Source organism: Chrysochloris asiatica, unplaced genomic scaffold, assembly GCF_000296735.1.
Source record: "Chrysochloris asiatica unplaced genomic scaffold, ChrAsi1.0 scaffold00239, whole genome shotgun sequence".
Classification (NCBI taxonomy): domain Eukaryota; kingdom Metazoa; phylum Chordata; class Mammalia; order Afrosoricida; family Chrysochloridae; genus Chrysochloris; species Chrysochloris asiatica.
The window spans coordinates 265380-279291 of NW_006408757.1; the positions used below are offsets into that span (position 1 = coordinate 265380).

A 13912-nucleotide genomic window follows, 5' to 3' on the forward strand; every position below is an offset into this window, starting at 1 on the left:
TGGCACTGTGGGCTAATGCGCTGGACTGCAAAGTCGGTTTGAATTGCAAGGCTGGCATTTTGAGCTCACCAGCTGCTTCTTGGAAACCCTATATAGGGTTACTAGGGGTCAGAACTGACTCAACGGCACTTAACAAAAACAACAATAGGGTTTTTGAAACTGTAAATCTTTACAGAAGTAGAAAGTCACATCTTTCTCCTGAGGAGTAACTGATGGGTTTGAACTGCCAACCTTGAGGTTAGCAGTCCAGTGCTTATCCTACAGTGTCACCAACGCTCCTTGAGATCATGGCAGGTCCCTCTAATCGACCCTCAGGATGCAACCTAACTTCTAGTCACTAGGAGGCACTCTTGGTTACATATCTTCTCTGTTCCAGGCTGCAGTCTCCTTGAGGGCAGGCACCATTTCTTAACTGTGTGCATGTGGGAACCTTGCCTCCTAGTCTCCACGGCCTATCCCAGGGCAGAACTTTGAGTAGGCTTCAGGAATCATCTGGCAGCCTAATGTACACACCACGTTGTGCTGTGAGAAAACTGAATATAACATGGTAGGAAAGGAGCAAATGCCTTTCTTCTCATGTGTCTATGGAGTTCCCTTGCTTCCTCTCCTTCAATGAATGAACAATTACTGCCCCACACACTCCCACTTCTCATCTGAGGAGAGCCCAGATTCTCCTTATAGAATAATCCCTGCTTCTCTCTTCCCCCCTTTTTTTTTTTTTTTTTGGAGACTTATTTTTTTTATAAATTGTGAATTGAGTGAAGGTTTATAGAAAAGATCATCAGTTTTACATTCAACAAATCATATCCTTTATTTATATCAATGACTGCAATCCCCTCCGTGCAACAACAGTTGTTCTGCTTCCTCCCTGTGGCTACCCTTGTACAAATATCCCCTTTCAAACTCTTACATGTTTGCGGGATAAATATATACATATCCCACTCTTCCTCCTATACTCATTCAGCCTGTGTTTCTGAAACTTTTTAATGTGAATTGGATGAAGGTTTACAGAGCAGATCATCAGTTTTACATACAACAAATCATATACTTTATTTCATCTCAATGATTGCAATCCCCTCCATGTAACAACAGTTATCCCTCTTCCTCCCTGTGGTTATTATTTACATTCTACCTTCCTTCCCAACCCTTGTGAACTTTGTCCTTAGGTAAATGTTGCCCTTTTGATCTTGAATGGTGAGCATACCTTACTAGAGTTGTTGTCCCAGCTATATACCAAACTACTGCTTGGTTGAAAATTGGGCCATGAGGGTGATTTCCATTCCAGACCTGAAGGGTGGCCTAGGGCCATAGTCTCAGGTTCCTCCAGTCTTTTCCTAACCAGTAAGTCCAGTCTTTTTTATAATTCTGAGTTTTGTTCTACACTGTCTCCCACTCTATACAGGACCTTCTAATGTGATCCCTTTCAGTTGGGATCCTTAGCAGTTGGGCACCATCTAGTTCTTCTTGCCTCAGAGTCGTGGAGACTGATGTTCACATGTTTCGTCAGTCCATTGGACTAATTGATTCCAAGCATTTTCAATTTTCATCACTCTTTTTTTCTTCTGCACATGGAGATACCAGTAGTTGTAGTTTAGATGGCTTCTCATGAACTTTTAAGATTCCAGTTGCTACTCACCAAAGTAGTATGTAAAACATTGTCTTTATGGACTATGTTACGCCAGTTGACCATGGTGTCCCCTGAGACTATGGTCCTGAGTCCTCAGGCCCAGCAACTCTTTGGGAATGTTTAGGAATGTCTAAGAAATTTTCATTATTTTGTCCCCTATATGCTCCACCACATTCATAGGTTGTGTTTGCAGCAAGGGTAAATACTCATGTACAAATATCCTCTGTCAAAGCCTTATATATTTGTGGGTATACTCCCATGCTCCTTCCCATACCTTTCAACCTGTAGAAAATGGTTGTTGCAGGGTTGCATATATAACAATATTTGCCTCTATTCCCTTTAACTCTTGCATTCCTCCCTGTGCCTTCCCCTGTCTTCATCATTCTTCTGCCAACCTCCTTCTTGTATATTGCCTTCCCCGTCATTCAAGAGGGTAACATATGTCTACGTTCTAGCCGGTGAATTACTCTCCCTTCTCTCCCACCCTGGTAACCATCAAAGAATGTTTCTTTTAGCATGAAAACCCCTCTTCCCTCTTTGAAGTACACTTCTGGGTCCTAGTACCAGGAGACAGGGTTGCTATGCCAAAGCTCTTGTTCTCCCACCTCATTCAGAAACACTTTCTCTGTGAATGCTCGGGCCATTCCCCTCCACCATTTGCTCTGCAGCTGCATCCCTGTCACCTCCATGATTCCAAGGCATCCTCTTTTCCCTTGGCTCAGGCTCCTCCCCACCCCACAGGAGCTGATGACATCACAGTAGTCAGGGCTGGTAAACAGGGGACCAGACACTGAATCTAGCCCATTGACTTTTGCTTGACCAGAAACATGTTTTCTGAAGGCCCCAGTGGGAAAGGGACCTCTAAACCCTCCAACCTTATAGTGTCTAGGTACTTTCCATACCCTGCCATTCCACTTAGAACCCACTCCTGTGCCCACACCCTGCTACTGTGGTCACTAACAGCTTTCCAGCTTCTGAAATCCACCTTCTGATCATAGCTTCCCCCTTTCTCCTTCAATTTCTGTGTCTCCCCAAATCCTGCTCTTCTGTTCTTCTCCTCATACAGACTTCCAGGTCCTTAAGATGTTCTTGTTCTCTCTCCCCATCTCCCAGACTTTATTTTCTGTTTCCCTATTCCTGCCTCATTATCGCAACACCCTTGTCTCTGTTCCTTTCGTTAAATGAATCCAACCTTCAGTGGGATCATTTTAAAAATCAAAGTTGGTTAATCATTTGCTTACCTACAAACATCTTAGAAGACTGACAATTCTAAGGATAAAGGATGGCTCCCTGCCTGATCTCAAAGGCCTTGTGTACTCGGCTTCCAGAAAGCTTCTTCAGTTTCATCTCCACCCACTACCCTCTACAAACCCTATGACCCTGCATGTTCAACTCCTGGTTTTTTGCCACTGCAGTCCTTTTCATGAACCTGTATCTGTATAGCAGATTTTCCCCTCACTCATTTGTTTCCTTTGCTGACTACTACTCTTACTTTGGAGTCCTGGTATGGTGCTGTGAGTTAATGCACTGGACTGCAAGGTCGTTTGAGCCACAAGGTTGGCAGTTCAAGCTCACCAGCTGCTCCCTGGAAACCCTATACAGGGTCACTATGAGTCAGGACTGATTCCATGGCACTTAACAACAACAACAAGTCTCATTTTAAAGCCTAATTCATTCTTCAGGTAGACATATCTGTATGTGAAAGTACAGAGCAAGGCCTTTAAGCATACATCACAAAAGATAAACAATTGCCACATCTGTGAAGGGCAAGAGCAATCAGGATTGAGGGACAGTTGGTCAAAGGGTACTTTAGTTTTATCTATAAAGTTCCTACTTTTTATAAGGAGACTGTATCATGTATTTACTATTTGTGAAATACAAACACAAACAAACAAACCAGTTTAATGTCAAGAAGCTTTCCCCAAACTTCCCAGGCAGATGGAGTTATTTCCTTTACTGCAATCTAATAGCATTTCCCCCTCCCTCATGTTGTAGGAAATACTATGTTGTTCTGTAATTCTCCCTCTATATGGGGAACTCCCCCAAAGGTACAAACTTTATTGATGTTCCCAGTGCCTAACAAGTGCTTGCCAGAACAGGTTCTTAGGGAGGACTGAATCCAATGAATTGCTAGAAGACTCCTCCTAAAGATCTCACCAGGAGATGAGACCTGATGTTAGTCTGAGAGGCTTACTGGAGTATTTTTCAGTATTCATGGAAGATTCACAGAAATACCAGAAAGAAAATATCTGTGCTTTATTGACTATGTAAAGGCTTTTGATTGTGTGAATTATAACAAGCTAAGGACAGCATTGAGAAGAATGAGTATTTCAGAACACTTAATTGTGCTCATGAAGAACTTATACAAACCAAGAGGCAGTCGTTCCAACAGAACAAGGGGACATTGAATGGTTTAAAATTAGGAAAGGTGTACACTAGGGTTGCATTCTTTCACCATGCTTTTTCAGTTTATATGCTGAGCAAATAATCCGAGAAGCTGGATTATATGAAGAACATGGCATCAGGATTGGAGGAAGACTCATTAACAACCTGTTATATACAAATGATACAACCTTGCTTGCTGAAAATGAAGAGGACTTAAAATACTTACTGATGAAGATCAAAGTCCCCAACCTTCAGTATGGGTTACATCTCAAGGTAAAGAAAACAAAAATCCTCACCACTGGACCAATAAACAACATTCTTATTAATGGAGAAAATATCGAAGTTGTCAAAGACTTAATTTTGTTTGGATCAACCATCAACATGCATGGAAGCAGCAGTCAAGAAATCAAACGACGTATTGCAGTAAGTACATCTGCTGCATGAGACCTCTTTAAAGTGCTGAAGAGCAAAGATGTCAGTTTGAGAACTAAGGTGAACCTGACCCAAGCCATGGTATTTTCAATATCCTCATATGCAAGTGAAAGTTGGACAGTGAATAAGGAAGACTATTCAGTAAAGAAGAATTAATGTGCACTTGAGTTATGATTATCAGAGGGTAATATTAAAAGTGCTATGGAATGCCAGAAGAACAAACAAATCTGTGTTGGAAGAAGTACAGCCAGAAGACTCCTTAGAAGCCAGGATGCTTAAACTTTGGACATATTATCAGGAGGGACCAGTCCCTGGGGAAGGACATTATGCTTGGTAAATAGAGGGTCAACAAAAGAGAGGAAGACCCCCAACGAGATGGATTGGTACAGTGGCAGCAACAATGGGCTCAAACATGGCAATGATTGTGAGACGCGTGCAGGACCAGGACTGTTGTGCATAAGATCGCTATGAGTTGGTACCAACTCAAAAGCATCTACCAACAACAATGGAAGATTGACTCTGGGATTCTGAAATGTAAGCTGAGGAGACTGAAAGACATTTCAGTTGTATCAGCATGAGGAGGGGGCTGGGTCAGGGCCCCTCAATGCCAAGATTCAGTTCTGTGCTGCTTCCTCATTACTTGGCATGTTCCTGATGCCACTGCCTCCTTAACAGCTAGTCTAAGGGAAAGGGATATAGCCTCAAACATTGAACTTGTCAAGCCCAGCCATGCTCTGTATATACAAGATTGAGAGGCAGTAGGCTGTCCCAATACAGGGAGGGTTAAGGAGGTAGGAATTAGGGGACACTTAGATTAGTTTAGAGTGTACCAGACTGACTTGGAGGGAGGGGTTGAACAGCTGTCTGAGTGACTTGAGGAAGGCACTTAGAATCCCAGCTTAATGGGCATATGTTGCAATTTTTTAGAGAAATTAGAGTTCCCAGGTCAGAGGATCCTTCTTAAGCTCTATTTATTGCCCATAAACAAAAGGTAAAGGAATGGCCTTAAGGGGTCATTTGGATCATAGCTGGAGAGTGGATGGGGTAGCAGTTTCTAGAGTTGGTGAAGTATGTGATCAGCACCTTTTAGACATGGATGTACAAGTGGTGAGAAGGCTGAAGAAGGGTCTTGCCTAGTTTCTTTCCCAAGAATGCCCTTCAATCAGTTCCTGTATTCAGCTCCAAATTGGACAAAGTTCCTGGGGTGTTAGGGCAATGAGGTGGGCAAGGGCTAGTACTTGGACTCCTGAGGAGATAATATCAGTGGTGGTGGCAGCAAGTAGGGCTACAGAAGTATGGTAGGATTCAGTGAGCAGCCGACCCCACTTCTCCCATCCTATCTATCTCCTTCTGAGCTATCCACCCTCAACCCAAACATGGGCTTAAGAATTACTAAAAGAACATCAGACCAGACACACCACACACCTTTAGACCTCAATGAAGAACACTCTTAGTCTGCCCATCTCTTTGTAAGTAACTTTTATTTTTATTTACAACAGAACTGTGGCTTTATTGCTCCATCTTTAGGGATATTTGGCATCAGCAAGTAGATGGAAAGTCTGCAGTGAAGTCAAATTCATTCTGCCCCAACCACAGCTCTGGAAGTTCATTGGCTCGGTCCAGTCCCAGTTCCACCACCAGTGACATTAGCACCTCTTCATCCACTGGGTCCGAATCAATGATAGCAGGGCTTTGGGCACCAGTAGAAGGAGAGAGTGACCCTGCCTCTCCCACTTGAGCCCCAAAGTCCCAGTTTTGCAGGGGCCCTGCCTCCCCAGGTTGACTTGGAGTGGTGGTGGCCACCCCATGATACTGGCTATTAAGTTTCTGCAGTTGCATACTGGCCAGCAGGTGTGGGGCAGGGTGCAGGTTGAAGGGTGGGGGTTTAGTGGGAGGGGTGGTGGTAGGAGAGCCTATTGGAGATGGAGATTCTGAGGAACTAGTGGGAGCCCCACTGGCCTTGGTTCCATTTGAGGCCACCCCAGGGTAGTGCAGAATGGCCACTGCTTTGCGATCCTTCACTCCCAGGTTAGGGTAGGCCAGAGAGTTCATCTCTTGGTTGGCATCCTAGAAGACAGAGAAAGGCATGCCATAGTACACCTGCTCTTGTTTATTTTCCTTGCCATTTATCAGGCTCAGAAGAGTCCTACATATGCTCTATTTGAAGCTCGTGATAGAAAGATAGCAAGAGATCTTCCTAGAGAGTTGGGCTCCCAGCTTGAGCATCCTTTTGTTCTCATGGCTCTGAGTACTGAGATCAATCTCGAGTTCTAGTGCTGTTGACACCTGTCATCCAAAGTGGATTGTTGTTGTTAAGTGCCATTGAGTCGGTTGTAACTCATAAAATTTCCAAGGAATAGCTGGTGGGTTTGAACCGGTTAGCAGTCTAATGCTTATCCTATAACACCACACCAAGACTCCAAAGTGGGTTAGTATGACTATTTTTGTTTCTCTTCCTCTGACCCTCAGCTCACTATTCTTAAAAGGATGTCTTACTGTCCTTCTTCCCAGCTTCATTTTAATATTTTCAATGGGGTGGTATTTTCCCAATTCTACTTCTCTACTCCATTCTCTGCCATCTTTCAACACTTCTAAAGGGCTCAATTTGATCACATTTAGGCAAAAGCTATTCTCATTCTCACCAGAGAAAGTCCTGCTGTCTACGCTCTATCAACGGGCATTAAGATATCAACCATAGAAAGGCTTAGCACATGACCCCAGACAAGTCAGTCTTTCCATGCCTCTGTGTCTCCATCTGTAAAATGGCAAGTTACCTCCTTCACAGGTGAGGTGCCACCCTTGACATCAAGTGCAGACCTCGACATAGTTGGCATTTCAGAGCCTTGGCAGAAGTTGGATAAGTTGGTGGGAGGTGATGCTGCCAGCTGGAGCTGTTGTGCTGTATGTGAGGGAGAAGACATGATAAGGACAAAAGGCTTTACTGACCAAGAAAGCACTAGCAGAAACAGAGCTATTACACACAATTACAAGGCAAGAATGGTGACAGGGTATAGATCCAAGACCAGAGACCACCGGGGCAAGTGGAGGAGATCAAGCTGGAACTTGTGTCTAGGATAGAAAAGGTGCTTGATTCTGCTAGGTGCTGCCCACACAGCCAAATCACTAGGAGGGAACATACATGACTCTTTCCTCACACACAGCCCGAAGTTGCAGAGAAGGCAAGTGGGGAAGAGGATGGTACTGCTCCTGGTTTTGAAGGCAGGAACATCCCTGAGTAAGTGACAGACTGTCTTAACTGGCCATCAGTACCAGGGCTGGAAAGCTGAAGCCTTCATTGGGACTGGGATTAAGTGAAAACACAGGACAAGGAATACCTAGAAAGCTTTGGAGGCCGCTGCACAAGACAGGGAAGGAACAAGTCCCCAACGCAAATGCCCTAGGGCTCCAAAGCCCTGCTTTGTGGCATGCCTGTAAAAGATCAAGACTAATCAAGGTGTTCTGGGAGTTAGAGACAGCCAGAGTCAGAGAGTAGCTAAGAATGTTTCAATTTTCTCTATGCCTCAAGGCCCCTCCAAGACTGTCCTAGCACTGGACTTTTCTAGGACATCTGCCCCAGCCACATTCATCTTTCTGAGGGGAAAACAGACACAGACATTCAGTGGCTTTCCAGTCTGGCAGCAGTGGTACTAGGATCAGGATCTAGCACTCCTAACCAGTAGTCAAGTCAAACCTGTAATGACTCAAAGGGCTTCAGAAGAAATGATTACTAGGTTCAAATACCAAAGGACAAGAGGAATAAGGATAAAAGAGCCCCCTCCCAAATCAGAAAATAAAACACCTCTGTAAACTTACATTATTTACCTAGAAGCTTTTTTTTAGAAGCCCAAGGAGCTCTGGTAGCATAGTGGTTACGAATCAGGCTGCGAACCACAAGGTCAGCAGTTTGAAACTACCAGCTGCTCTGCGGGAGAAAGATGAGGCTTTCTGCTCCCGTAAAGATTAACAGCCTCGGAAACCCTGTGCAGGGTTGCTATGAGTCGGAACCAACTCCATGGCACATAACAACAGCAACAACTATGTATACTAGCTGCAGTGATCAATACTGCAATGATCAGAGCACTACTATCTCTGTTTGAATTGCCTTTGCACCATTTACTTAGGGGGAGGCCATGGGGGATGGTGCATGAAAAGTAGAGAAAGAGAGGGGGTAAAAAGAAAACATGAGAAAAAAACAATATTCAGTTTCTGGGTCTCCCACCATTGCTTGATTGGATCCCCACTCCTTCAAGCCTCTTAATCCACATTGTTTTAGAAAACCCTGCTGCTGCTGCTGCTGCTGCTGCTGCTGCTGCTGCTGCTGCTGCTGCTGCTGCTGCATGCGGTCTGTAGGTTCCAACTCATAGCAATCTGTTTATCTTCACAGGAACAGAAAGCTTCATCTTTCTTCCAAGAGTGGACTGGTAGATTCAAACTGCTGACCTTGAGGTTAGCAACCCAACTGTAACCCACTACCTACACCAGGGTTCTTTTAGAAAGAACACTAGCACCTCCAGGGGAGATCGGTGGCTTCAGACTATATGCACTGAACTTTGAACCACAAGGTTGGCTGTTAGAGCCCACCAGCAGCTCTGTAGGAGAGCTCCCGCAAAGAACCATAGCCTCGGAAACCCTATACAGGGTCGCTATAAGTCAGAACTGACTGGACAGCACTCAACAACAACTGTTGTTGTTGTTAAGTGCCGTCGAGTCGGTTCCGACCCATAGCAACAACAACTAGCACCTTCAATATCAAAGAGTTTTCATGTCCTAGGGAAAAATGTCTTGGGTGGGGGGAGGGCCGCGGCACTGTCTATTCCTGTTCGTATTCACTATTTTCTGTCATTTATGCTGCCGGGTACTGGAATGTACAAAACAACAACATGAAGAAACAGAAAGAAGAGCGAAAAAGAAGGAAAGAAATAGGAAACGGAGAGAAGAAAAAGTATGTCTGCCCTGACATTCATTTGTGGGAAGGTTTTGTTACCGTATTTCACCCTTCAGGCTGTGAGCTCCTGTCTTAATTCAGTTCTATTGGTTCATTTCCCATCATCATGAGGCAACTCTCCCAGACCCCCAAAGCTTGGGCCTGTATCCCAAAGGCGCTCATTAAATGTTGAATCCATCTTGAAAAGACAAACTTATTTTGATCCGAATTCCTGGCTCTGCTTCCCCAATTTTCCACCTCTCATTTAACTCCCTAGCCCACTCGAGGGCAAAACTTGGCAGCACCGAAACGTCCCAGCCAGCTCTCCAAGCCACAAGCTGACCACTGCGAAACGGCTGTAAGAGGTGGCTGGGAAACAGAGCAACAAGTGACTCCTCGCAGGCTGCCCCCTAGCAACTTCGGGCCACAAGTTTCCGGTCCCATAGCCCACCCTTAGTTTCAGCCCTCTCCCGCCTAGGTGATGGTGGGAAGGAGAGAAGAATGAGAGAGGATAAAGGGTTGTGTCTTTCACCTGTTGGGATACTAAAAGTTAAAATGGCACCAACCGGATAGGTCCATCTCGATTGCTATTTTCTCACTCAGAAGGAGAAATTTTAGAATCCAAACAGCACTGCGGCTTGGCTTGGACGCGCTTTAGCCAGACCGGTCAGTTTCGCCACCTGAAAACTAAAGGCCCGTTGTTTGCAGACAGCTCGACTGACCTCCTAGCGGCATCTCAGGTGGAGCCACTGGAGCTGGAGGCAGCCGGGCGCATCCCTGCAAGGTAGGCGGGAATACCCTGACCGCAGAGACAGTTCCCGCAAGTGCTGTATCAGGAACTGATCTTAGAGGCTGGAATGGGCGAGGGGTCTCTGTCTATCAGGCTAGTTTGGAGCCCAAGGGTTTATGTGCGCGGGGGCACACTCCAGCGCCGGACACTCGGGCACTTTACCAACACTTAACTGAGCGCCAACAGAACCCTGGGACAAAGCTCCAGGCTGAGCCTTACCGCCCCCCCACCCCCCAATAGCTTAGCCTTCTGCAGTCAGTTGTTCTAACCCCACCTAAGAGAAGAGGCTCCCAGAGGTATGGTAACTTGCCAAGGTCACAGCGCTAGAAAGTGGCGGGGCCAGGATGGACAGGACCAGGATTCGTAGTCCGATGACTTCAAGTCTCACGCTCCGCTAAGCAGGGACTCTGCGAATGGCGGGGCCCGACGGCCCTCATTTATAAGAAGAGGGTGTGTGCGTGGGTGTGCGTGTTTGAGTGTGGGGGCGTGTAAGGGAGAGATTGGGTAACAGCGACAAGTTGCCCAAATTAGCTAACTTCAAGACCGCAGTTGCCCTGAACTTGGCCGAAAAGCCCCTCTAGCCTGATCCAGTCTTGAAGGAAACCTGAGCTTTGTACAGCCCCCACCCCAACCCCCACCCCGAGCTGGAGCATCCAGCAAACTCGGTGCAAGCTAAGCTGAAGAAAGCGCGGGCGCGGGGTGAAAAGGTGCTATAGTCTCCCCGAGAGAAGGGGGCATTTGGCCAGGCTGGCCCCTCGTCCCCCGCAGAGCAGCCTTTAAACAGAAAACATGTCCCCCAGAGCCTCCGGCCCCGCCGCTCGCTCCCAGCCCGCTCCGCCTACCCGGCGGCCCAGCTTACCTCAGTGAAGCCGCTAGTCCTGGAGAAGGAAGCGCTCAGCCAGGTGAACGGCGAGCGAAGCGGTGGAGAACCCAACCCCTGGCACACACGCCTCCGCTGCTGCCGCGAAAGGGTCGCGCTCCTTGCCCGCGGCCGCACCGGTGTCCACCCGATCCCGGGGCGCCTGAGAAAGCCCTCACCGCCGCGCCGCGCCGCCGCCGCACCGCACAGAGTCGCGCCAACCAGTCCTGGCCAGCGCCAGTGCCCGCCCGCCTGCCCGCAGCTTCCTCGCCGACTCCGGGCAGTGGCGGTGGCGGTGGCTGCCACCGTGTTCTCTTCCCCGCGCGGGGGACCCGGCTCTCAAACCCTCATTGCCGCCGGGAGAGTCCTGACGCACACGCATACGGCAGCAGGCTGGTCTCGACTAGGAATCCCAGGAAGGACAGACCCTTCCCCCTCCCACCTTTTTTTCCTCCCCCCAATTTCCACGTCTTTTTAACTGGTTTAGAGCATTATTAGCACATGTCCTGGATCGTGGGCGAGTTGGTGGCAAAATCTGAACTGGATACTCACGGAGGGCCGAGCGGGTACTGTGTCTTCTTGACCCTCTTCCTCGTCGTTGGGAAGGGCCCCTAGCCAGAGGGCTGCGGGCGGGTGGCCGGGAGGAGCCAGCCTTCTTTCGGCAGCTCAGCGGTGCCCCTTCTGCAGCTGTGCCGCCAGGAACATTTTATAGTGGTGGCTGGAGTGTGTGGCCCTTTAAAGGCGCTCGAGCTGCTGCAGTCACCGCGGATCGTGTGAAAGCGAAGGGTCGGCTGGGGAACGCAGTCCTTGCTGCCCGGTCGGTCCGGTAGCCCCGGGGACCAGCCACGACTCCCGGGGTGGGGCTGGTAGGCCCAGGCTACGGGCATTCCTCGCTCCGAGCCCCGGTCGGCGCCTGCGCTTCTAAAGCTAGTGGGGCCAGGGATCTGGACCCCGGTTCTCCCCATCGCCCTGCATGGACTTGCCCAATAAATTCCACTTAGTAATTTCGCTCAGGCGAAGGAGAGCTGTTAGTGTCTGTTTTCTGACCTAAATCTAAAGGGGTCCAGGGGGCTTGACAGAGAGGAATGATCCAAAGGAGGCGGACGCCTATGAGACTGGACCCGCTAAGCAGCATTTAGGTTTTCTGAGGGGCTTTCTCGGAGCCAGTCGGCTTGCTTTGGGGTTGCACCATATTCCTTGTTGAAGGGCCGAAGCTGGGGTCCCTTTCCCCTCATAGTCGCCGGATTCGGGACAGAGCCACACCGAGGTCTTATCTGGCTGCGATGGCTTCCTCTCACAGGCCTGAGTTGGAGTTGGGTTCCAGAGTTTCTGTCTAGTGTTGCCCAGGGCGGAAAGAGACTGGGGGGATGCGGTACTGAGAAATGATACCCTCAGGACCTAGGGGCCAGAAGCAGCTCACAAAACTCACCCCTAAGCCAAGAACAGACTACAAAGCATGAAGAGCTTGGGCCGAGGTTCGAAGGGATCTATCTCCTGCTTTCCCACGTTGCCAGGTCATTTTTTTTTTTTTTAATGATTATAGAATCATTCCCATCTAGAAAAATCATTTTTGCATTTGGAGCACATCATTCTGGGGTTGGGATACTATATTATAAATTGGGGAATAAGGTCCAGGTTTTCTCCCTCAATTGTGTTCATTGTCACCAACAAGCTCCCATCTCATCTCTTACTGGAAGGCTACCAGGATTACCCCTCAATCAAACTCCCTTTTGTGTCTCCTTTCAGCAATAACTACTCAGTTGGCACTGTTTATAAAACATGCTATTTTTAAAGTCCTGATGTTAAAAAAAAAGGGGGGGGGACGGGAAACACCATGACGTCTTTGTCACTAAGTATGTGTTCTGTCATCTTAATTAACTTTGAAGACCTGAAGGTTTCTTCTCCTTTTTCTTCTTCTTTAGTTACTTTTAAGTGTCCTGTATTTGCTCTTCTAACAAAGTTCTGTTTGTTGAAGAACTGACCGGCTTACTGACATGCAGATGGGGAGCAAATGGAGGAAAGGATCCAGGCCCTTCTTTGGCACCTGGAGGAAACTGGGGCGAGTGCCCTGGACACCAACCAGGTAAATCTTTCTCTAGCCACTAAAGCTGCCAAGTGTGGAGGGGAACAAAAGGGACACTTGCTCTGGGCACCTGACTGAGACCGCAGGACAAGAAAGGGGAAGGTGTTTCTGCTGACGCATCACAGCTATCAACGTCCATTCATCTTTTGGAGTAATGTCACATTAGACATTACCTTTGGGCACTCGAATGGGGGCGCTCGTTACTCTCGCTGTACCCCTGCGCCCCCACCCCCCACCTAATGCAAACCTCTGGTAACCACCACACTCCATCTCTGCACTTTCTTCTAACTCTGAACCATGGGGTCGTCCCATTTCCCTTTGATTAAACGTGGGATCTGTCAGGCTCCTGTACAGCCTTATAGGGTTTGCATGCGAAATACACCCTGAAGACTTCTTAGTATTTGCCTGGAGTGAAAAAATGTTTCTGTGAAAATCACGTGGTGGATAAGCCGGCGCTAGGCTTTCCAATTGTGTGTTGCTAATTTGGACCCTGAACCTCTCCCCCTCCCCCTAGCTCCGGAGCGGTCTGAAAGTGGCGGTGGCTGTAGCGGCGGCTTCTCCGCTGCAGGCTCCGGATCCAGGGGGTGCGGATCCACCCTCCATCTATTGGATGACTCCCAAATCAATTGTTAGAAAGAGGCATATGTTCATCTCGGCTTCGGGAGTGTCTCCCTAGCAGTTGCTCAATAGCCTGTCTCCTCCCCCATCCGGACCATTGAAGGGCAGAAAAAGGAGCGCCCTCCACTACATTTCTCTGTGCCCACATGCATGAAAGGGCCTCCCTACTGGTGACTCCCTGTCATCTCCACAGC

The 13912-nt window shown here is 47.9% G+C and overlaps 1 protein-coding gene across 2 annotated transcripts; it reads right to left on the minus strand.

Moving 5' to 3' along the window:
- Positions 1-5901: 5901 nt before the first annotated feature.
- Positions 5902-11723, minus strand: CITED1 (Cbp/p300-interacting transactivator, with Glu/Asp-rich carboxy-terminal domain, 1). Of its 2 annotated transcripts, none has more exons than XM_006873405.1 (3): positions 11570-11723; positions 7219-7343; positions 5902-6511 (listed from the first exon to the last, which is right to left on the minus strand). In XM_006873405.1, the coding sequence occupies exons 2-3, from the start codon at positions 7276-7278 to the stop codon at positions 5984-5986; spliced, it is 588 nt and encodes a 195-aa protein (XP_006873467.1). In that variant the 5' UTR covers positions 7279-7343; positions 11570-11723; the 3' UTR covers positions 5902-5983. The 2 variants fall into 2 exon arrangements, with proteins under 2 accessions (XP_006873467.1, XP_006873466.1); XM_006873404.1 differs by lacking the exon at positions 11570-11723 and adding an exon at positions 11018-11532.
- Positions 11724-13912: the final 2189 nt, after the last annotated feature.